This window comes from Choristoneura fumiferana, chromosome 6, assembly GCF_025370935.1.
Source record: "Choristoneura fumiferana chromosome 6, NRCan_CFum_1, whole genome shotgun sequence".
Lineage (NCBI taxonomy): Eukaryota > Metazoa > Arthropoda > Insecta > Lepidoptera > Tortricidae > Choristoneura > Choristoneura fumiferana.
The window spans coordinates 12,902,354-12,927,644 of record NC_133477.1 but is presented as its reverse complement, the minus strand read 5'-3'; the positions used below and the strand labels follow the sequence as shown (position 1 = coordinate 12,927,644).

General features: G+C 35.2%; 1 protein-coding gene across 1 annotated transcript in view; it reads left to right on the top strand.

Annotated features, from left to right (window-relative positions):
* The first annotated feature begins 2,340 nt into the window (after nt 1-2,340).
* The window catches only part of LOC141429095 (lactoperoxidase), a 113,300-nt gene continuing 90,349 nt past the window's right edge, over nt 2,341-25,291 (top strand). Inside the window, exon 1 of the mRNA XM_074089289.1 lies at nt 2,341-2,596. Within this exon, the coding sequence (XP_073945390.1) occupies nt 2,580-2,596 (17 nt within the window). The 5' untranslated portion in view covers nt 2,341-2,579. The remainder of the gene's footprint in view (nt 2,597-25,291) is intronic.

Sequence of the window (25,291 nt, the reverse complement as noted above, 5' to 3'; positions counted from 1 at the left end):
ATTTTATTTATATATATTTAGCCTTGTGGGAATTTAGACCATGTTCACTAACTTATCTCGTTATCAAGCTATAAACTCAAAAAAAATACTATAAGAATGACGGTAGATAGAACTTGGTCTACAGAATATTAACATCCACTCCCATATTCTTTAGTCTGCCCATGATCATGACGCTAGTTAATGCGGCAAAATATCGGGAGCTGATAGAAGGTAATCAAGCATAAATAAATGTACAAAAATAATTTTATTATTATTTAGAAGTCTGTAGAGGTCTCCCATTGCTGGGCAAATGCCTCCCCCCATGTCCTCTACTCTACCCGGTCTCTGACCAGCTGCTAAGAAAGGCGTCCAGATCATCCCGCCATCGACGCAAAATAAATAAATAATTATAATTAACCCTGAATCCTTAAAATCTATTATAGCTCGGATGGCCACCGAAACAGAGGCAGAAAGAAACTAAGGTAGCGGGACGACATGGATGCTTATCAAATGGAGTGGCAGAAACATGCTTTTAATAGAGGAGTAATGAAACGACGGAGAAGGCTTTGCCTTTTTTGAACCTTAAATTGAAAAAAGTTGAAGAAGTTCATGATTCAAACCTCGTCGTTACATTGTAGTTCAAAAAATTGTATAGTAAAAAAACTACAAAACGTCTTCAATCAGGTACATTTTGGTTCACACTGCAATTTAAGAGTTAAAACACTAATAAATTTAGGTATATTATAATAAGCATATTATAAACGGCTCGTGCTGGGATCAATCGTACGCCCAGTGACCCAATCAAATCCATCCAACTAGGTAATGCATGTCTCCGTTACACGCAAGTTAGATTTGTATGTCACACGCATTTTTACGACTATTAAAGCAGCACCGGATAGACACAGGAAGCCGATTTTGAAATAACACCTGTAAACACCATTTCGATAGTCTCAAGAATTAGATAGTGTACAACAATCTACTCGTGTTTAAAATTCAAGACATCTCCTATTTTATCAATGAGGAGTTAAGAAGCACAATGTCGTGAGAACCTATGAAAAGTTATAAAACTTGAATAAAAGTTTAAAAGTTCTTGAAATTTTAAAATATTCCAAGTAAAACACTTAAAATTCCAAAAGACTTCACAGAATGAGTAACTTATACTGAATCGCTAAATTTGACACTGAAGCGATTCAATTCCCACTCAAGTTAAGCGTCATGGTACGAAAACCGCTTGAAGTGAGTGAATGAAAATGTCTGTATCGCTGTCGCTGAACCGTGCTTGAACTGAATCGCAAAAGTAACGTCGTGGTACGAAATAGCGCTGCAGTTCAGTTTAGAGCCTAAACTGAATCGTATTAAGAGAGCGTGGTAGGCCCCCAGGAGTGCAGTGGATATTTATTTAGTACCTTGGTAGTTGAAAGTGTAAAAAGTAGATGGAAAAAACAAGAATGAGAATTAAAAGATGGGTGATAAAAGATAACAAAAGAAAAAAGATAAGAGAAAAGAACAATAAATACCGATAACAACCCAAAATACCGATTACATAAGATAAATGTAACTGGAGTGGAGGGTGAACTTGGGAGAAAAATCAGAATGATAGGTAATAAATTGACTCATTTGCAATGAATGAAATGAAATGAATGAATAAGTATTTATTTGACTTTTTTTTTTCATAGTTTTTTTGCACATAGCCCTGCAATACTGTTTACACAGTTTGTCTGCAGGATACAGTCTCTAAAAAATATAAAATAATGTAATGTGTGATTTATTCTGACATAATTTTTTATAATTATTGTTACAATTTTTATAATTATTTACTGTTGATATCTTATTTTTTATGTAGTTTTAGATATTTTTTATTGTACCTAATCTACCTTTTATACTATTCTATCAATAAAAATAAAGGTTGTTACAACTATGTCTTATGGAAGAGTTTCTACTAAATACTTTTTAAGGATCTTTTTAAAATTATTTTTATCAGTTTCTAGACGGATGTTAACAGGTAAGCTGTTAAACAAATAGTACACCTCTATGGCCCTCGAGAAATAAGTATCTATCAAATTTTAAGCCTCTAGGTAGATTGGCTTAAGGGTGTGCGTTATCTATCATTCAGTCATGTTACAAATTTTTAAGAATAGATATAAATAAGTAACTTTGTGTTCAGCAAGAACACCAGACATTGGTGGCAAAACAAACAAAATAAATAAAACAAAACAAAATCACAAAAGTAGGACTCGCGCAGCGGACGGTCAGCGTGTCAGTAGCGCGTAAATTGTCGGCGGGACACGAAAATTTTAATTTTGTCACCGAATACGCAATCGCGGGAGGATCGTCATCGAACGTAACCGCCAAGTTTGATAACTTGGCAACTTTCTCTCTCGACGGAGCTGGAGCCACCATCCGCACCGAGCTTCATTCCGCCACTATCAGCGAGCCTGCACGTTCGCGGCGAACGGAGCCCGCGCTCGCAACCCAGTCCAAGTTCGAGAACACCGCGTGAAAAAAACAATCGTAAAATTTTCGAGTGCTTCAAAACTTTTTGTGTTCATTTATTGTGCGCTTATGTTTGAGTGATTTGGTTCCATTATCAAGGCGGCAGCATGGGAACTTTTAAAACGTAAGTTCCATTTTTAAAATATTGAACAAAACGTCCAATGTCATTAATGCTCACAAAGATCTTGATACATGTTTAATTCGTATGCACCGAACAAAAGAATTGTCTTCTGTCCTTGTTAAACCAAGTTTCGACTGCAAAATTCCTCTCGTCTAGAAAATGTAGGACAATGCCAGTCACGGCAAGCTCACTTTGTCTGCATCACAAACAATTTGCAACTGACAAAAACTTACAGAATCATTTACAGTTTTAAAAGTTTTAGAAGTTAGCTTCTAAAAGTATTGCGAAAAAACATATTGACTCGCATCTTGTCCACAATCCATCGCAACTTCCGTGTGCCAAAAATAGAGACTAGCTTAGTCAATTTGAATTTATAATGTTACGTGGAGTTTGATTACAATCGTAATCTTTTAAAGCTCATCATCATAGCATAATAACAAACTGAAATTATTACTTTTTATGTTTAAAATTAGCATCTTACGAGTAATTGGCCTCATTTTGCTAATAAGTTGTTTTATTAAAAACATGGAAACTTTTTTTTGCTTTAACCGTTTTTACTTCTTTATTTCTGGCATTGACTGAGTATCATTTGTTATGGTTTACATTAATTGCTCATGATTCTGAATAACTGTCATAACATCTCTAACTTTTTTCTAGTAATTTACAGTCGCTAAACGCCAGATTCCTACTCACATTATTGTTATTATTGTTACCGTTTTCTCACACTTTCTAAGTTCCGAAAAACTTATACCACGCGAGGTCACCCAACTGCTGCCTGAGGTCATGTCTAATCGCTTTAAATATCTTATACCTGTAAACTCCGGATAGGTACAACTTGCATGTTATAAAGTTTCAAACAACGTACGATTTATATGAACCTAACCTATAATAACTCAAAGATTGACTGGTAGAGATCCCTTAAAGTGCGCCTTTGTACAAGGTATCTCAAAGTTTGTCAATTGTATTTTGTTTATTTTCTTTTGTACAATAAAGAGTTTACATACATAACCCAACGTATTGGCATACAATCCAGTGCGGAAATGCAGCCAGCCTTATGGGCACCCTACCGCAGGGATATTATACTGAGCGGCACAAAATTTGGCCCACTCTATATACAAAATTACCTATTACTGCATACATTTGAGGACCACATATTACAATATAAACCTATAATCGGGAAGACTTAATAAGCTCAAATAAGACACCCAAAGATTTCGGCCGACTATAAGTCAAGTTTTATGTTTCTCAAACAAGATTCTTCAATCATTGAGACTAATTAACTACTCAAACCTGTATTGAATCAAATGAACATCTTCAAAACTAAAAATGGAATTTTGCATGGGTTTTTGGGTGGTTATATTTCTTCTAAACGAGACGGTTATTTTATTTCTTATCTAAAACTCCTTCTAAGGAAACGAAACTCGTCACAAGATTATATAATCTAATATCTTTAAATGAGCTATTCTTGAATGAGGTTTTTGGGGGCAAACAATATTATAGATCTAACTTGGTTTTGTCTTTGGGAAAACGCGTGTTTTTGAGTTTTAGCTCGAGGAAAGCTCAGTCCGAATTATTCTTGTAATGATTGACTTTATCTTAGTTTATTTATTTGTTTATATGTTGCTGTTTATCCCACTGCCTTTATTTAATTTAGACTTTAAATATAGTTTTTATTTGTACGATTTAATAATAATAATAATATGTATGTGTAGATGTAGTTTTGTTGAGTTTTAATATTCTGATCTATGGTTGATGCAGCACCTGCTGTAAATTCTGTAAAAAAAGATGGCCTGGAAGAGATCGCTCTTAAGCGATAAGGCCGCCTATTGTTTGCCTTGCAATTTTCTCTCTGTGTACTTGTTTTCTGTATCGCTTACTATTTCTGGAGTACAATAAAGAGTCATTGTATTGTATTGTGTTTTTTATGTATTATCATTGTATATATAGGTCAACAACCGATTTAAGCTGATTACGGATGCCCAATTTATTTTTTACAAAATTTTGCAAAAGGAAATTAACTGAATTTACTTAGTTTCGCTTACACCAACACCCAATATAAAGTCAATTTTACGGTTTTTCTACTGCAAAAAGTTAATTGAACGTCGAACCATTCACAATGCCAATATCCAAACAAGAGGCAGATTCGACGATCAGGAAATTACTGAGATAGTACATATAGTTTAAAGTGAAAAATCATTCCTTACAAACACGATTTACTTCGAAAACATTTGCTTTGTCTATTATGTCAAATTGGAAAAATCGGTCAAGTGCGAGTGCGAGCGACTCGCGCATGAAGGATTCCGCACCTCCGTACAATGTTTTAAAAACAAATAGTTCAGTAATATTTTTTTGTAAAAAAATCTAATACAAGCTTTTTTGTTGGCGGTACTTTTTGCCCCTGGTTACCAAAGTAGGTAGTCGTCAAAACGAATCACATGAGATCAAAATCGTGTCGTTTTATTACAGAGTTCCTATGGCCAACATCTAACTTCATCATCAGATCAGCTCTACGTCATAATAATATTGCATTGTCATCGGATTTATACATGCATGCAAAATTTCAGCTCAATCAGTTGAAGATATCCACTTCAAATTTAAGTTGAAATATTTAATATTTTATTTAAATTATTTAATTCCACCTGGACAAACATACGAGTAATTATATACATTTTACATTACAAGTTAATAAAAACATATCACCAAAATGTAAGTACTAGGTGCAAGTATTTTGAATAAAGAACAATTTCAAAATTCTCATCCTCTTTGGCTGTCGCCCTGTCGGAGGCTGAATAGCGCTTTAGACTCTTGTCATGCGCCAAAAAAAAAATTGGTTGAACGCGGTAATTCGGCCGAACGGCGCGTACTTATTATGAATTAGTGAATAAATCTTAACCTGATTTAAAATTTTGACCTTGTAAATAAAGTGTTACTTAGTATGAATTATAACGGACATTTTTTAGTGTAAAAAACATTAAATACAGCGGCTGTGAGTGCTTCATTGAAGTTGGCTTTTGTGAAGTGTGTGTAGTGTGTGTCGGAGGTTTGTGGATCATAAATTGTTATTTAGTCTTAATGCTGCACAAAAAAATAAACCACGGTCTTAAAGACAATTATTATAATTATCAAAGGTTTTATAAAATAGCACTAATAAAATCGCAAATTAATTAATAAACATTAAACAACATAGGGTCACGGGCGTTGCCCCTAGCAACTGACGGCCGTCATCTTGGCAGCCTAGCAATCAAAAACTGCTGAATGAAACACGTTTCTTGTATGACGACTCCCTTTAATTTGTAACTTTATTTTATTTTTACTATTTGTTGTTGTCGCGGCCACTGTAATACATAATCTGTGAAAATTTCAAGTGCCTAGCTATTACGGCTCAACAGATAGAGCCCTGTGATAGACGGACAGACAGACAGACAAACAGACAGACAGCGGAGTCTCAGTAATAGGGTTCCGTTGGCATCCTTTGGGTACGAAACCCTAAAAATGAATAAGGATTGTATTGTTAAAAGTTTAAATTTAATTTTAATCTATTGTAACATTTAAGATAGAAAAGAGTTTGTACACAATTAAGGCAATAAGGTGGTTAAAAGTTTCGAATTACGCGGTTCATTGCACTGAAGATCTTCGTGAAAGAATAAACTATTTTATAGATATAGATAGATAACGCTCAAAGATGTAAGTAAGGTTAGTAGATATTAATTTAATTTTATTAAAAAAAACTGTTTAAAAAATTAGAATACTTATGTTTTTAAATGTGATAAAGCTGTTCTTGCCACTATAGTTTATTCGCTAAGATGTAAATAAGTGTACTGTTTATCTTGATGACTTGGTGCATCATCAATAGGTACAAATGGTCCAGCGAGATGTGAGACAAAACTAATTAGCTAGACGCACTTTTTTGGTCGTGTTATCTACAGATTGGTTTCGATGAGATTAGACTTATTTTACTTATTTGTGTCTGTACTCCTGTCCAGAGGTGGTGTAGCGGTATAGCACGCAGCACGGAATGCTGAGGACCTGGATTCCATTCCCAGCGCTGGTCTCTTTTTCTGGTTTTTATGTGCATCTGTGTTTCAGTTTGTATTTATGAAATGAATTTTACGGGATGACCGTAAAAGTAACAAAATTTGGAGTTGGAATAAAAAATACAAAAAGACTCCAAAAAACCGATCTTAGACTTATTTTATCAATGAAAATTTGTTAATTTCTAAGTATACTGAAAATTATGTCAAACGTCCATTATGAATTTTGAACCATTATGACTTTCAAACTTTATGTATTTTGACACGTAGTCCCACGAAGGTGCTAAATCGTCTTGGTCGCAACTGACGTCCTCTCTTAGCTCCAGTCTTTAGTAAATATTTATCGTCTATTACTTAACTCTAAGTGACTCGCAGTCAGAAATTTGCATTGAAAATTATATAAGTAAATATTATTGAAGCATTGTGTAGGTGTGTCAAGGATTGACATTGCGTAACAGTCAGTGACCCACTTAAACTGATTTAAAAAATAGTATAAGTTTCTATGTACAGTTTTGGATACAATGCGCGTGAATAAATATAAACTCTGCTTTGTCAACCGCTTGCGTACTGTAATGGTAACTTTTTAAGAATTATGCATTTGATTTTTTTGTTTAAATTTGTTTAAATTTTTGTTCAATTGTTTTTTTGTGAGTTCTTTTGTTATTATTTTAACTTAATTACATGATACCGTCCCTTTTACTCTCCTATTAAATGCTTTTAGCGTAACATTGAAGAAGCATAGAATATAATAATTACATAGGTACATAATATTATATAGGTATTATTAAAACACGGTACTAATATGTGATATTGTTAATTGTAATATATATTTTATCTTAAAATTATTTAACTAATTACTAAGGTATCAACAATCAACAGTTAATTATTGAAACACTTGATCGTAATGCTCATTAAAAGTAGTATGTATTATTTTATTACAATTTTATTTAGTTTTCGGTGTCCGCAGCTGCAAGTTCCTGCATTATTCGATACTAACTAACATAAATGCGTTTCTTAATTACAAACAACAATGCTATCTCAGCGCATGGCTAGCTCAATCTCGCATCTACGTATGGGATCTTCCATACAAATTTCATGAATAATGAGCCATTTGCTAGAATTATTAAACAAACAAGTACCAGATATGGTAATAAACAATGTTCCTCGTTGCATTCTTGGATAAGATGAAGTTATTTCCCGCGTGACTTTGTTTATATCTAGACCCGTACCTAAGCATACTGAAGAAGTGGGATTCCTGTTTTGTACAATACACCTTTCCTGTATAATTTTTTGCTCTCACAACTTTATGAACATGCTGGATTGGGTTTTCCTGAATGCAAACTTCCCCGACTCTTGCTTATGAAATAAGCTCCACGTCTTGTTATTCAAAACTCATTAGGTGTTAGTTAAGCAAAATCATCTACATAATGTACATACTACTTAGGAACTCGGGTGTTTTATTCACAACTTATGCCCGCGATTTCATCTGCTTGGATCTAGGTTATCGCGCGGTGGCACCCTCTACCGGAATAAAAGGTATCCTATGTTGATCTTTGGGGTTCAAACTATCTCTATACCAAATTTCATCAAAATCGGTTCAGTGGTTTCGACGTGAAAGCGTAACAGACAGACAGATAGACAGACAGCTACTTTCGCATTTATAATATTATTATTAATTATTATAATTACTATGATATTATTATTATTATATTATTATTATTATATTTTAGTAGGGAGTAGGGATAAACTTTTACGCGTGTCGCATTGTCTTACGAGTATACTCAGTTTGAAAAAGAACTATTTTGCAATAGCCCATTGTTTTAGATAAGCAGCGATATATTTTATACATAGTTATACCTAAAAGAAGAAGCTGACTAAAAGATTGAGAGACTATAAGATCTACATTTTTCACAGGGCTTCTTTTTATCATAAGTATTTACGATCACTGAGGACGAATTTTCTGAGGTTCAACCCCCAAGAAGTTCAAATTAAGGATGGGAAGTTATATGACAAATATATTAAGCCGCTAAACTAACGATGTCAAGTTTTATAGCTAAGATGATATTGTTAATACGGTATTTGACAATTTTTTATGCATTTTATAGATTCAAAGCTTGACAATGCATGTTATCGAACAGAAAAACAATTTTTAAGCTATCTTTAAAAACGACAGAGTTTTAAAGGATTGAAATTCAAGATAAGACAAAGAAAGACTTACTTCCATACAAATGCGCCATACTTGCTGCATAGAGAAAAGCGTTTTAGAAAGAGACAGATAAACAATTTTTTCAAATAATCGCTATAAATCCAATTATCAAGCTAGTTAATTTTTCTCTTCGCTAAAACATTGTCTGTATATCAATAGATATTTTTATAATAATATACAGAATATGGTAAATTCAACAATTGTCAAATACCGTATTGTTAAATATGTTTTATCTTAAACTTATTTAAATTATTACTAAGATGTAAACAATCAACGATTTTTTTTTATTAATAATCAACCCTCGAAACATAACAACCTCTAAAAAATATAATGTATCCTCAGGTTGTCTTCCCTCGTCTTACATTTACTGTGTGGCAGAAAGAAGTGGTGAAAACGATTGCGATTTCAAGTGTATTAGACACTGAGGCCTCTGTACTACAGTACTAACCATCCATGGACATGATTTCGTAATAAATTAAGGAGGTGATAAGCAGAGTCCGTAATTTTGGTGACATTTTTGATCTGTCATTGTGATTTCTCACTTATCGACTCTACATAAAGATATTATATCGTATAATGACATTATCTTTTATAAAGACACTCACTAGTGTAACACTTATATATATATATATATATATATATAAAACAGATTCGTGTTAAATGGTTAGGTATACTATTTATTTAGAACTCACGAACGGCTTTAAACTATCAAACCTTTAATGTTCATTTACACTAAAACAGATTTTGAATATTAAATTAAATTATTAAATAAAAAATTGTTAACTATTCATTGTTTTTATTGAATACTGTATATATATATGTTTGTGTCTATTTCACAATTACGACTGCTTAAAAGTTAATTGGAAGAGATCGCTCTTTAACGATAAAACCATCTATTTTTGACCTCTACTTATAATCTTTTTTAACATCTTGTGTATCGATATAGCGAAACTGAATATCGGAAAACGATAAGCGAGAAATCACTATGACAGGTCAAAAATGCCGTATAAATTCCGGAAATTTTCACTTATGAATTCGCAGGCAAAAGCTATAATATAATCTGTTTATAGCTAACTATCATAATATTGCATAATGACACCCTGACTCCATCGAAATGCGGGTCGCGATTGTAACTTGGATCACGCGCCGCCATTGTAGATGCGCAAGCGGCTCTTGCAAAACCTTTGGATTAGGCGCGTCGTGCATGCCGTCCCGCTCTTAATTGTTATATAATAATAATAATAATATCATGGGACACTTGACACCAATTGACCTAGTCCCAAACTAAGCAAAGCTTGTACTATGGATACTAGGCAACGGATAAACATACTTATATAGATAAATACATACTTAAATACATATTAAACATCCAAGACCCGAGAACAAACATTCGTGTTATTCACACAAATATCTGCCCCGGCCGGGATTCGAACCCAGGACCTCAAGCTTCGTAGTCAGGTTCTCTAACCACTTAGCCATCCGGTCGTCAAATATGAGATAGAGATGGACTGTTTTATGAAAGTGGAGCCTAGTGGACATATTTTGTTGAGTTTAAATTTATTTTACGTCAAAGAATATTAATTTAAATGCATATTTCCGTTTTGAAATTTTTGCTGATTGTACATTCACAGTTATTGAACCTACATTTGTATTCCAAATTCAAATCAATTCAATCACTACAAATGGGTCAAATTTGACTTGCAAGATATGACCTTGACAAACAAGCATGGCTACATTACATTTTTTAGCTCCACCTAAATAATTCCGATTTTACCTGGTTGCCACTGAGTAATAAAACTTATTAAATTATTTATTTGAAAGTATTCCGCAAATACAGTTTTTTTTATCAAAAATACCTCCGAAACCTGATTTTAAGCTACGTACACTATCCTTATGCAACAGGGATCCAGTTTCTCTTATGTAAGAACATAACACGTTCCGATTTCTTCCAGCCGCAGGCAAATTCACTTTCATTGAACATGCCGTACTAGTTTGCCAGTAGGTACGATATACTCAAGAGCATACACTCACGATGAAACATGTATTGCATGGGTATAGATAGGTGTGGTGCCCTTTCACCTATATAGCTATAGTTAACACTAGTGGTCGCTTTCTTCCTTTTTTTACTAAATTAAATTATGAACATGTATAGGCACAGCAAAGATTTTGAGGATTGTGAAGGAAAAGCGCAAACTAGTCTTTTGAATATAGATTTTGTTCGACACTTTTTCAAAAATATTGACTATTTATAAGATTCGAAATTATTTTTGTATGAAAACACTAAAACAGAAATAAATTGGTTCCATTTCTACAAATTAAACTTACAAGCTTACCTTTTGTAAACATTATCGTTGTTTTTATGAAAAGCTGTGAGTATTTAAATGGTAAAATGATGATTTAAAAAAATACACTGTTAAGGCCTATGCAACACAGCGCATGTGGTTTGTCAATGTTATAATTGAGTTAGCACGTATCCATCCTTTTAGTGAAAAACGTTTTCTGGGAAGTTATGACCCATATAAGTGAAACTATGTCATTTCAAATATTACATTATGTACAGTACAACTAGAATGCTAATTTCGTTCGGAACCGTCGGTTTTCTTCGATTTCCTAAAAAATCATATGAGAAATAAAAAGAAAATTGATCTTATGTATGTTTCAAGTTTCGAACAACATTAGCAAACTAGTGTACTTGATTGTACTTATTTTGTAAAATTATTTTTAAAAAAACATACAAAGCTTATACACCACTGTAGTTTGAGAACTACAAAATCGCTAATGCTATTCCAGCAATAGTTTTCATTCATAAAGTATTACATCAGTGACGTAACGTTGTTATGTCTTCGCGGTAATCTTTGCGTGTGTTTGTTTGGTTAGAAATTTAAGTTTGTTGTCTAGAACGTTTGGAATTCTGCTATTAAGTTTGGTCGCGTAATCTGCAAGTTGGTCATCATCATCATACGCTTGTCAACTTGTTGATGGGTATTATTATGTTCCGCCGTAGATAGGCGTTAACTATATTGCGACTGTACGGTTCCCAAGAGGGAGACAAAAACATGGAATTTAGTCCATATTCATATTTTAAATACGAAAGTAATGACTGTATGTTACCTTTTCATGCCTAACAGAACCGCAGAACAGATTTAGATGAAATTTGGTATGGAGATAGTTTGAGACCGTGGAAAGGACAAAGACGAGGATAAAATTAATTATTCGCAGACGAAGTTACGGGAAACAGCTCTAGTAATTTAATATTACAGTGCACAGTGTTAAAATGTATGGAACTACCTATCAACATGGATGTTCAGCCAAAGCAGCCCAAACATCACATGAAAATTGTGGAACGATTTTAACTCCTTATGTCAGAAGCAAAAAAAAAAACATTCTAGTCTGTTTTGTTTAAAATATTAATAATTGACCGAATAATTACAGATTCAAATAAAACCCCCCTTACATTTGCCTAATAACCCTAAATTTGACAATAAGTAATAAATAATAGCCTTTTGACACTTATTTGTATGTAGGTATAGGGCGCTAGTCGTACCACCGGCGATTGGAGAGAAGAGAGTGTTTTCAGTATAAAATTAGTATCGTTTTTGTCGCCGACGGTGTGACTAGTGCCTAAGTGCAAGAAGTTAAAACGCCTTGTTCAATCACCAGTACCTGGGCGACCGAGCTTTGCTCGGGCTAAAACTCGATAATAAGCGTTTTCCCAGAGATAAGACAAAGCCAGATCTATTTGTCATCCCGAAAACTCCCACATACCAAATTTCATCGAAATCGTTGGAGCTGTTTCCGATATTCTGATTATATACATACACAGATATATAATACACAAGAATTGCTCGTTTAAAGGTATTTGATGATAGATATTCAAAACTCTGACATCACAACCTCAAAACACCATAGCAAATGAGGTTACGTACACAATCAACGACCTATTCAAAATTAACACTGAACTGCTAAAAGAAATGTTTCCGTTAACAGTTAAGTAAGAGTGCGAGTAACATTACGCAAACGCAGGAAGGAGGATTCGCAGTCGTAATGGACGCAACCGTGCATCGCTTTGCTTGCCTATTCGACCTGGCAAATTGCGTGCAAATAATAAAGATTATAAAGAATTCAACCGGTTAATCAAATTATAATTTTTAGTAATTACAGTTACGACGGTAGAGCCACTTTTAGACGAAAATATAAATCCCTTTTACTCCTTGACCGGTGACAATTTCAAAAATTTCCTTCGTAATGAGAGAGAGTGATTACTTTTACTTAATAGTGCCACGAGAGTTGACGTGAATGATTACACATACAGATACATAAAGAACCGATTGCATAAAAGGAGAATGAATGAAAAGAATGAGTGAATGTCAAAACCCCGCTGTCATTACATGACATGTTCTTGTGTGCGTGACCTCAACTCAGGTAGTGCCAACCCTACCCTACCTGGTGAAATATACTCTGGATTAGTTTTAAAACACCTTGTATTGAATGAGGACTTCGGCTGTAGATAACCCGCGGGCCCAGTACGCACTACTTAGGACTTCACATACTTACTACCTGGGCACAGTGACCCAAAGTGGGTCTTGGCCTCCAACACCAGATTACCCCACGCTTTGCGATATCAAGCCAGCTCTTGCCAGCCTTCGACCCCGAGGTTCAAAAGGTCTTTCAGGACCTCGTCCCTCCAGCGGTACCTGGGAGGACCAACAGGCCTACGTCCAGTCGGTCGTCCCAAGTACGCTCTCTTCACGGCTCGATTCTCTCCCAACTTTTCTACGTGCCCGAGCCACCGGAGTCTAGACGCCTTGGTCTCTCCTATAACATTGGGTTCAGATACCAGGTCCTCAATTCTTATCCTCCAGCTACCGTCCTCTCTCTGAGTTGGCCCCAGAATCTTCCACAGAATCCTCCGTTTTGCCACTAGCAGGACTATCCTGTCCCATTCCCATCCCATCCCATTGAATTCCTTCGTAGGTGCACACACGATGTTTTCCTTCACCGAAAGGCTCGGGGTAAATTTTAAATGTACCTAATGTAATTTCGTACATACATTTCGAAAAATCAGAGATAATCATGATGTAATGGTGGTTCTCCGCATGAACACCTAACCTTACACAAGGTATTATTACCAACACCATAGAAACGCCCTTTAAATGTTTAGATATGACCTACATAAATGTAATTATGATTCCTCCTTAAACCACGATGGCCCTTCGGCCTTCACGCCTATTGCGAGATAATTAAATATCTTGTGTATGCATAATATTTATACGTCTATTGTACTTTGACCTGGCGACCCCGTGGTTCCCGACTATAACTGCCTGAGCGAAGGCTAACATGACAATTAGCCTAAAACGCATATTTTATAATAAACTTGTGGGTACCTAGTAAACGTGCCTTTTCTTGAATAATATAACAATGTAGGAGCAGCAGACAGGCACTTTGTCAGTACATACCTAGAATAAGCGAGCCACAAACTATTAAACACAAGGTGCAGCAAGTAGGGCTATGGGAGTTAATAAATCAAAAGTAAATTGATACGGAAGTCCTCTTGCAGAAGTGGCGATGAATCAAAATCCTCTTGCAAAGATCCAATTCCTATTTTTTGAAACAAGTGTTGGAGTGGCAAGCTTCTGGGACTAGAAAATCAGGCCGACTTCAAACCACGTTAGGACAATCTGTTGAAAACGAAATATGCTAAATAGATTCCAACTGGCGGGGCCTTTAAGACACAACACTGGGCTCATGGCCCCTACTGTGCGCTCTCTGTGCCTGCTAAGGCACTCACAAGTAGGGACGCTGCTGTGGTTTGAATAAACCAAAAACCTTCTTTAAAATAACAAATTTCATTGACTAAAGCTTCTACGCTTCATTAGGGATTGATTTCATTTAAATATTCTGTAGCAAAAAATTGCCTAGATGCAAATATCATGCTATTACTTTAGCAATAGATACGTTTTCAATCTAATCAATTCTAATCAATCACTGCTCTTTTTAAAAATCATTGATCAAAAAATAACAATAATAGTCCGGATGTGGTACATACATTAAAGGTCACATCACGAGCGTAGTATTACGAGTATTACGTTAGGAAGTGGTTCGCGGCCAATCAACCTATCGAAACCATCGGTTCATTATCTTGTAATGAGACGGTAATAAAAACTTTGTAACAAAAGAACGGAAGCTTCCAATAAGCTCTAGTGGCACCGCCTTATAATTAAATAGAATGTAATTGAATACTATAGGTAGAGTCATTCACGATGACTCGTGCCGTGGTTCTTATTACAATGTCATTAATGTCTTATTTTGACAAAATCACGCGTCTTCTTGGATGGCACTAGGTAGGTGTAGTGGGCTGGATTTGCAGTTTTTATACTCAGGTATTTGTTTGCCTTTGTTATAAACAAGTAAAATTATAACCGCCTATCTATATAGGCATCTGAATTTTTTTGTGTTTATTGCTATAAATGGCCGTCCGTTAAAAATATATTATAATCATTTAAAATTTAATTAAGTTAAAAATCAGAGATCCCTATAAGAAAAACGCGTTGCTGTCGGATTTTTACTTCAATCGTTAATGGCAATTGTACCTACCGTGATATTGGTGGAGGCCTATGTCCAACAGTGGACGTCCAACTGCTGATATGATGATTATGAATATGATTGGTGTAAAGTGGCGGAATTTTTAGTGAGTGAATCTTACTTACTTTACTAGGTAGTTGATTTTTGTACCTCTGACATAGACCAACAAAGGCATAAAATGGTGGATAAACATAAATAGACGAAAATCGTCAACTCCATCTCAATGCCCTATTTTACCCAAATTAAACTAAAGGTATATTTGAAAATTGTTTTTAAAAACTGCTTGTGCATTAATAAGTTGTAAAATTATTAAAGTCATAAAAATGAATTGCTCTTAATAATCATTTCTCATGGCCTCGGAGTTATGAGTCTTTAGCCAAAGTATGAACGTCTTTGGTAACCTCAAGAGTTAAAGAAAGCTGTTAAATTATCGCCGAGTAATTTAATTTTCGTGATCAACGGTTGTTGATTACTTGCATAATAGTGTTTTTATTTTATATTCCTACGTAGGTAAACTTACTTTAAGATAAGAATGCGACTTTATTATGATTATTTGTAGGTAACTTGTTATTGGTAGGTATTATTAGGTATCTGTCGATAATCATGCAGTAAGAGCAATCACAGGTGATTGTTATAAATCCTTCTTAAATATCGACCCTCAGCTTATCGGCTTAACGACGTGATAGTAAAGGGGTTAGAGAACCTGACAACGTAATTTGAGATCAGGGATTCGATCCCTGATCGAAAAATACGAACGACAATTCAACAAAAATGACTACTTAGGGTGAAGTCACACGAGCGTAATTTTTTGAGTCGTGAGCCGCGTATTTTCGGTCGCATAATTTCTGCTGCATTCGGTTTTATACAAAAGTCTAGTTCGTGCCACACGGCGACTTAAAATGAGTTGTGCACATTGTATGAAACGAAAATTGACAAGATTTCATATTTCTAAGACTATAATTTGATTCGTTCTCTGTATTCCGTTTGGAAAGAGAAAGACGCTGATATTTTTAAAATTTCTACGATTATTAATTAATTTATTTCAATTTTTTTAAGATGTGCTTATTCTAAAAGGGCATAACTCCAAAACTACCACACAATAGATCCGTTACTTTTGTCTAGTCTCTATTTAAAAAAAAGATCACGTAAATCTGACGTACATGTTGTCAAAATTATGACAGCTCCTTTTTCTGGTGAAAAAGGCAAAGGAAACACATCTATTCCGTGGTAGTGTTGGCAAATTCAGATATATTTTCCCATGTTTAGGAGGCAAAACTCTTTCGATTCCTGTAGTAATTTACAGGTGTTAAAAAAATTAAATCTTGTCAATTACGCGACCGAAAATACGCGACTCACAGCTCAAAAATTACGCTCATCTGGCTCCACCCCTAAACAAAACTTTAAATTGTATTTCAGTACAAAATATTACATACTTAAATACAATTTAATGTTTTATATGTGTCCATATTATGTGGCCAAAGTTTATAAATTGTTAAAAGGTCGCGGGTGAGCGAAGAAATTATTTTAGTTCATTAGTATTTTCATAGAATATTCATAGTCCTGTGAATTTATTCAGTTACTAATATATGAACCATAGAAATTCATATTCTTAATTTCAGGTCGTGTATAATGGCCTTTATCGTGGATATTTGACGTTTTGTATTGAAAAAAAAACTGTCGTTTTGTAGGCCTAAGCCTGCAACGGTATATTTTGAAGCCTATTTTAAGGAACACAACATAAACTTTACATAGCATGATTGAGAAAATTCAACTGCTGGTCTTGATTTACGTGAGCAAAGCCGCGAGAAATGACTAGCAATTCAATAGAGTATCAACAAGGATAATTAATTGCATAGTATTATAAATAAAATACAACGTTTACTGATCACGCGGTCATTGTGCCGTGGGAGAGTAATTGCCGTACAATGTAGTTGTGATCGTAGCTCGTTAGTAAATACCTTAGGTATTTATAGGTATTTACTTCGTTTCCTGGAGGCCTAATTAAGTCTGTTATAGAGAAATTGTTTGCAAATTGTTGCAGGCGGGTGAGCAATAGTTGAGCGCACGTGGTTTGCGTTAAGCCACAGTTATGCCTAAGATTAATTGTTAAGTCACAACTGTTTAATTTAAAAGTTCACCTTTAAATAGTTGTTTGCTCCTGTTAAAAAAAAGCTTGTAATAAATACATTTAGACGACCAGATGGCCTAGTGGTTAGAGAACCTGACTACGAAGCTTGAGGGCCCGGGTTCGATTCCCGTGTCGGGGCAGATACTTGTATGAAAAATACGAAGGTTTATTCTCGGGTCTTGGGTGTTTCATATGTATTTGAGTATGTATCTATCTATATGATTATATTTATCCGTTGCTTAGTACCCATAACACAAGCTTTGCTAAGCTTAATTTGGGACTAGGTCAATTGGTGTGAATTGTAACTAAACCATCATCATTCCAGCCTATTTACGTCCCACTGCTGGGCACAGGCCTCCTCTCAGAATCCCAGGCCCAGTGCGGATTGGGAACTTCACACATACAATTGAATTACTTCACAGGTGTGTGCAGGTTTCCTCGCGATGTTTTCCTTCGTCGTAAAGCTCGTGGTAAATTTCAAATGTAATTTCGCACATGAATTTTCGAAAAACTCAGAGGTGCGGGCCGGGGTTTGAACCCACGAACCTCTGCTTGAGAGGCGATAGGTCAAACCACTAGGCCTAACTAAACCATGACATTCATTTAATTAATAAACTTCAATTCAGCCTTTGCTAACTTTCTAACAAAATATAATTGCCACCAATGTACAGCAAAGTAAATTGCCAAGTAATAATCAAAGTTATCTGTCGGCTGTCATCTACACTTACGTTAAGTTACAGAAATACGTTACTTTAACCTCCCTTCAAAAAAGCCTGACTGCCGGTAACACACTGTACAAGTTTATTTTCAAAACAATATAGTGAAAAAACAACTGTTCCTAAACGAAACGAATGGCTTACACGTTACACCTTACATTTTGCAGTTAATTATCAGTAGGTAAGGTAAACGTCCGAGTGCTCGACGGCACCCTGCTGTCATCTCTATTCCTAATGACATAAGATTAAAGATGCCAACTATTGGTACAGTGACGAGCACTCGTACATTTACCTTATTATGTTAATAAAAAAATAGTCATCGAAATCGGTCTACTCTACAATCAACTATACTCAATATGTACTTTACCAAGTGCAACGAGGTTTTAGCGGAGAAGTAAGATGAGTTGTAGTTCAATATGCATGTTCGAATCCCTTCAAAGCAACGCTTGAATCAATCAATTAGACATATTGAGAACCTTCTTTTTTTAAATCTGTTAAATAGGTCTTCACACGAAGCCGCCGCAGTAGCATTGTAAGGCGTTAGGTAACCGTTTTTCCCCGCGTTGCCGCAACCTCGTTGCCACACCGTCTCTCCACCATGTTAATCGCTAAGCTGGCTTATTTGGCCAATATTGGCGGGATAACGAATTCGATTTGGCTTTGGTCACGTGATTGTGTTCGAAATCGAATTGTTTGCGCTCATTTGGATAATGTCAGTGGAATGTTGAGTGCGTTGTTATTTGTGATTGCTTCTTGAATTGTGAAATCTATTTATTTATTTTTTAATTTTGTGACATTTAATTTGAAAACTAAATGAGGGCTACAGCATAGATGTCGCTAGTGTCGCTGCTTAAGTGACTAAATAAGAAAACAAACAAGCTGAGATATGTGGTGCATAGGAGAAATTCGTGTCTGTATCACTGTCCAGTGGTGGTGTAGTGGTATAGCACGTGGCACGGAATGCCGAGGAACTGGGTGCGATTCCCAGCACTGGTCTTATTTCTCTGGTTTTTCTATGCATCTATATCTCAGTTTGTATTTTCGATATGGGTTTTACGGGATGACCGTAAAAGAAACAAAAAAAATTGAAATAAAATACAAAAATAAAAAAACCAATCTTAATTTGAAAATTGACAATAGGCTTAATAAGTAGCATAGCAATGTATGTAGTGTGTACCTAAAATTTATGTGACATTATTAATTTCATGTGACAGCCACCGGAGCGGGGCCGGCCAAAAAGGAGATGGCGGGTAAATTCGTAGCGTTCTGATCCGAATTAACAAATAAAGTTACAGTTTAAAACGCTAAAAAACAAACTTTAGTGGTAACTTATTAATTGCTTCATCATTAGAGCGTGAAAATTACCTTTGGTCAATAAACATCCTAAAACCATTCTAACAAGCCCAAACAGGTTACGTCGTTCTGTATGGGAGTTCCAGACAGAACGACAACTCTAGCATCAGACCTTGTGGGTGGGTACCATCCTTAGTCAAAATACACCCTAAGATTCTAACTAGCCCCAACAAGTCTTAGGTTACGTTGGTCTGCGTTAGAATTCCAGTCAGTCCATAAGATCAGCTTTATGTATTTATTGGACTGTCAGAACTACGCACAATTGACAAGTTTCGTATAAAAGTTGGATGAAAAACAAGTTGAAAGATTCCTACAAGATAAGCTAATATAAGCGTGTTAAAATTTTGCGAAAAAAGAGACGAATTAATAGAAAAATAGAAGGCTCCGCAGTAGGACACCTATTTAATTGAGTAAATGAATATAAAATAAAGTATTTTCAGGGATTTACTCACAAATAGGTAGGTAAGGTACGAGGTAAAAAAATCAAAAATAAATGTACCTACGAATGAATGAATAGATTTAAGCTTGCCAATTTATTTTAAATATGATAAAAATCTTGTTTACCTACGAGTTTTCATGAATATTTGGTTACTGAGATTAAAAATAAAAATTAACTTCAACACGCTTTTAAAATTATCTCTTATTGAAGTGCCCTTCAAAACCCATGCGCTTCGTGCTCTTCAAAAGGTCGTTGACATTTAATGATATACTTAACGTTATTACAATCTAGATTTTAAAATTACCTGCATTAAAAACTACCTGTACAAAATACGAACCTATAAAATAAGTATATTTTTTATACCTAACTGGATATAAAGGTCAAAGATTTAAGAACATAGTCTTAAATTATTAAATAATGTACTTATTGCTTCTAAGGCAATTACAATCTTGACAGAGTGCTCGAGTTCATTAGCTCAGGATTGGTAGCAACTTGGCGAATCTTCATTCTTTTGAAAATGCGATGCCGTGCCTGGTTTTAGAATAGGACAGGCCCATCTCTTCCCTCATCATCATCATCATCAGCCTACAGCAGTCCACTGCTGGACATAGGCCTCTTCTATAGCGCGCCACAACACTGTCTTCAGCCCCTCGCATCCATCTGCTCTTCTCTAAGGTGTAGTAAAAGGCGACTAAGTGATCTGATGTCAGAGGTCAGTGTGCAGCAGCGCTCTCTACTGCCAACTATTGATTCCAGACTCCGGTACTGCGGTTTTGCTGTAGTTTAAAAGGCAAAGAATAACTATAGGTCAAGGATATTCATTCATGAGGCATCATGGAACCACTTCACAGTAAACGTCATAGTGACATCGCATTAATTAATGAAAATCGTAATGACTTTTCCTTTAAAAAGGTTCCATGGTGGCTCATTAATTAAAGTCCTTGACCGTACACTATAGACTATATATCTAGAGGACTATAGTCTATAGTCTATAGAAATTCGTCATGAAGGTTCACGAAATCAGTACCAAAAATCTCTATTCTAGGAGGCCTATGGGACGTATATAGGCATAGATGATGAATTGGTGATGAACCAAAACAAAATAAATCAGATATTAGTGAAACCATAATCTGGAACGATTCTAACTGCATTTGAAGGTGAAACAATAAGTTGTTACTTAATGATCGATTAGTTAGGCGTCTCGTCATACGTTTATGTGACACACTTGCCCCACAGACCCGCATCATTGCGTCAGCGCGCGCGCAGCTACGCGGAAGTCGCCTGTCGTGCGAAAAAGGTCGCTGAGAATTTAGTGAATGAAATTACCATCAGCCTGTATACACTTTACTACTGGCTACATGGTCTCCTCTAATATTATGTACTGTAGTTGAATAAAAACAAATTGTTGTTATTTTTAATTGGGTAGTTCTACGAGCGATTCAACCGCTATCAGTTTCCTGTCGCTTATACTGAAGAAAATTTTCATGTTCAATTAAATGTCAGGTAGAATAGATTTTATAAACGACTCTGTTCGCGTAGAAGTATGGAAAATAGTTTACGTCCTATTCTTAGACCTACCTTTGCTTCGGAGGAGTTTGGTTACAAACACTGTGACACGAGTGCCCTTAGTGTAAGTTTTCGGTTACAAAATAGGTACGTCTCGATCGCGTTCGCGTTAAAGTCTCACTTTTGCGATGTTCGTGTTTCTATGCAAATTGAGATTTTAACGCGAACGCGATCGGGACGTATTTTGTAACCGAAAACTTACACTAAGGGTAGCGAATGCTATATATTAAAAGAAGAAGAAGATATGGTGTGCATGCGGTACAATTTTCGGTGGAATTTTTGCAATTCATTAAAATTTCTTGCTTACGGTTATGAACATGAAACTACCGTGAGACTCACTCATATTCAAAATCAAAAATCTAAATATCTTTATTTCATATTTATAAGTAAGTAGATTTACAGTACCTGGGGCGTCCCCTTAGTCTAAAAAGCCTGTGTCGGGTTGGGCTCCGCTCCTCCAACAATTTTTAACGCCTGATATAAGTATTATGTCTAGATATTGAAATGAAATGAAAAGTTTTTATTGATGCAGAAACATTGTAACATAAAATACAGTGTCAGCGGACCCCAAAATAGGCAGTGCCTGTATCTTGGGCGCCCTGGCGAGTTGGTAAGATATTTTACTCGCAATAGTACTCGTAACTATTCAATATAGAGAGTAACAAATAAGTCTCGTCTCGTACACATATTAGGTCATCTATCCTATGTGTGTGTGTTTGTGTGTCACCGTGCAAGAATATCGATTAAGCATCATAAAATAATAATTAATAACTAAATGCCCCTGGGGCATTATACCACAGGGGAAGGTAAAGCTGGCAGCTTCCTCGCACAACGTATCAGCATTGCTATACAGCGAGGAAATGCTGCCAGCATCTTTGGGTCCATGCCGCGGGGGGATACTTTTTCAAATTTCTTTTAGTTATACTTTAGTTATTAGTTTGTTTTACTTTTATTAATATTTTTAAATTAGTTTAATTTACTGTAGGTGGCCCTACAACATTTGAAGAGTTCCCTTGATTTCTTTAAGATCCAATTATCAGATCCTGATTTGGTGCTTATGGGACCTAATTGAAGACATTCCATAATTAAATGATATAATTATTGTTCCTCCTAGGAAGAAGAGCTTACGAATTAGCCCGAAACATGTCGAGCTAAACTCGATTTAAGACGTGAGTTATCCGTTATAATATAATTTAAAATTCTTGCTTACGGTCACTCATTTCCGAAACTGATTGCGGTTGAAACGCTCGTAGAACTACCCAATTAACTTTTACCCGAGGCTTTGCACGTGTTACATTTCGGTATAGCATTTGAATTAATATTCTGGGAATACGCAAAAATTCTATAAAAATTACATCGTCGATTTTAATTAACGTTGCCCAAAAAAACTCGCGTCATATTTATGTCTCTAATACTAGCGGTTGAAATTTTTGAATTTCATCCCTATCAATACGAGTAAACGAGTATGACCCAAATTATTATCATATGCATTTTTTTCAGCACACAAATATAGGTAGAAAACATAAAAACTGGGACCGAAACTAATTGTATAAACTAATTATTTTAAAGGTTTCTTTACGTTTTAGAGGGTTGGATTTCAATCGCTATCGAATTTTCCCTTTCTGTGAACTCCGCCAAAACATGTAACAAAAAGCAACTACATATAGCAAAAAGATCTTCATCAGAAAAAGAACAACATGCACCTAATCTGACGCGTCGGTTAAATTTATAACCAAAGCCTGTTTGTTTGTTAATGAGTAATTCTACAGGCACTCCTTGAAAAACGTAATATCATAACAAGTTGAAATTTATAAAATAAAAAAACTTGGCGTGTTTACACCAATAAAAACACGTTTTGAATATTATTTTGATTGGCACTTAACATCGGCTTATAACAAATACCATACAAATGCGAAAAAAATGTTTTTCGCGGTTTTTGTTTGGTAACATGAAACTGCAAAACTCAAATTAATATACTAAAGAGCAAAAATATAACTTTAAATAAATGAGCAGTTTGTAAGGAGCATTCCATACAAAATGGTATTTTATGAATGCTGGTCATCTATATAAATAAAAATGAACCGTAAAATTTATTGCTAAGGACAAAACTCGGGAACGCCTGGTCCGATTTCGCTAATTCTTTTTTTGTTGTGTTCGTTACTGTCAGGAGAAGGTTTTTATGGAAGAAAAAATACAACGGGGGCGAAGCCGCGGGCAACAGCTAAATGTAAATAAAATGAAGATAGGTGTGCGATTAATAAAATAACATTAATAAAAACATAAAGAATGCAAGTGAATAAGATTAATCTACGAACTTTATCAGAAAAAAAAATATATAAAGCGGTTCTGACTCTAGCTTTGTACAAGTTTATCTGCTTATTAGAATTAGAAATGAGGAAATTCTAAGCGGCACAAACATAGACACAGACCGAGATGAGTTGCGAAATAAATGTAGTTTTAATAAAGAGGTAAACTTTGCTTGTTTGCATCTAGAAGCAATCTCGAAAACTATCGAACTGATAAAAAAAACACTAAAAAACCGGCCAAGGCGTATTGGACACTCCCGAAATAGGGTTCCGTAGCCATTACGTAAAAATTAAGTAATATTTTTCTAAGGATTTCGTATTTTATACGGAATCTTCCATAGTTTAGGTATATTTTATACCATAGGCTGCTATTTACTCTTAAACTACTAATAATTCTGAAGCAAACTTAACCGTTATAGTTTTCCTTGAAAGTTTGATATACTTACTACCATCCTGAATTTTTTCAAATTTTTCCACCTACCGGTTTAGATTTTAATGAAAATTTGCACTTTAAAGTTGACTATTTCGCAAACAAATCGTTGAATCAAAAATCGTCTTAGCAACCCCATAATGTTTTTAAAAGACCTATCCAACGATACTCCACACAATAAGGCTTGGATGAGAAAAAAAATCACCCCCACTTTACGTCTATGGGAGGTACCCATAAAATTTTGTCGGCATAGTTTACATATATATCCGTGCAAAACAACAGCTTTCTAGCATTGATATTCCCTGAGCAAAGCCGCGGACGGACGGACAGACAGACAGACATGGCGAAACTATAAGGGTTCCGTTTTTGCCATTTTGGCTCCGGATCCCCAAAAGATACTGCTTGAAAGGACACGTAATTAAGTATGCTACGAGGTGTCTTTGCATGGTAACACCGGAAATCTGTTACACATGCAATGTCACACAATTAATCAAACGCTGCCACCAGTGCAGTGTACTTATCTTACTTCATACTATAATATTATAAATCCGAAAGTTTGTAAGCGTGTGTGCGCACGTGTGCAAGTGTTTGAGTGTGTGTATACCTAGTGCCATCCACGAAGACGCGTGATTTTATCAAATTAGGCATTAATGACATTGTGATAAGAATCACGGTACGCGTCATCGTGAATGACTCTACCATACTCCTTTACGTTGAAACGACTGGACTGATTTGAAAAAATTTGGAATGTATAGAGCTGTACATCTATAATTACACATCGGTTACTTTTTATCCCGATATTCCCACGGAATCCACATTAAATTCTTCACTTTAACAGCTGAGTCTTGAGACATAAAATTTCAACAACGAAATTGATAACACTCGATGTAATTTTTAGGAAATTCCATAGATATTTAGTAAAATTCCGGAATTTAAATTTC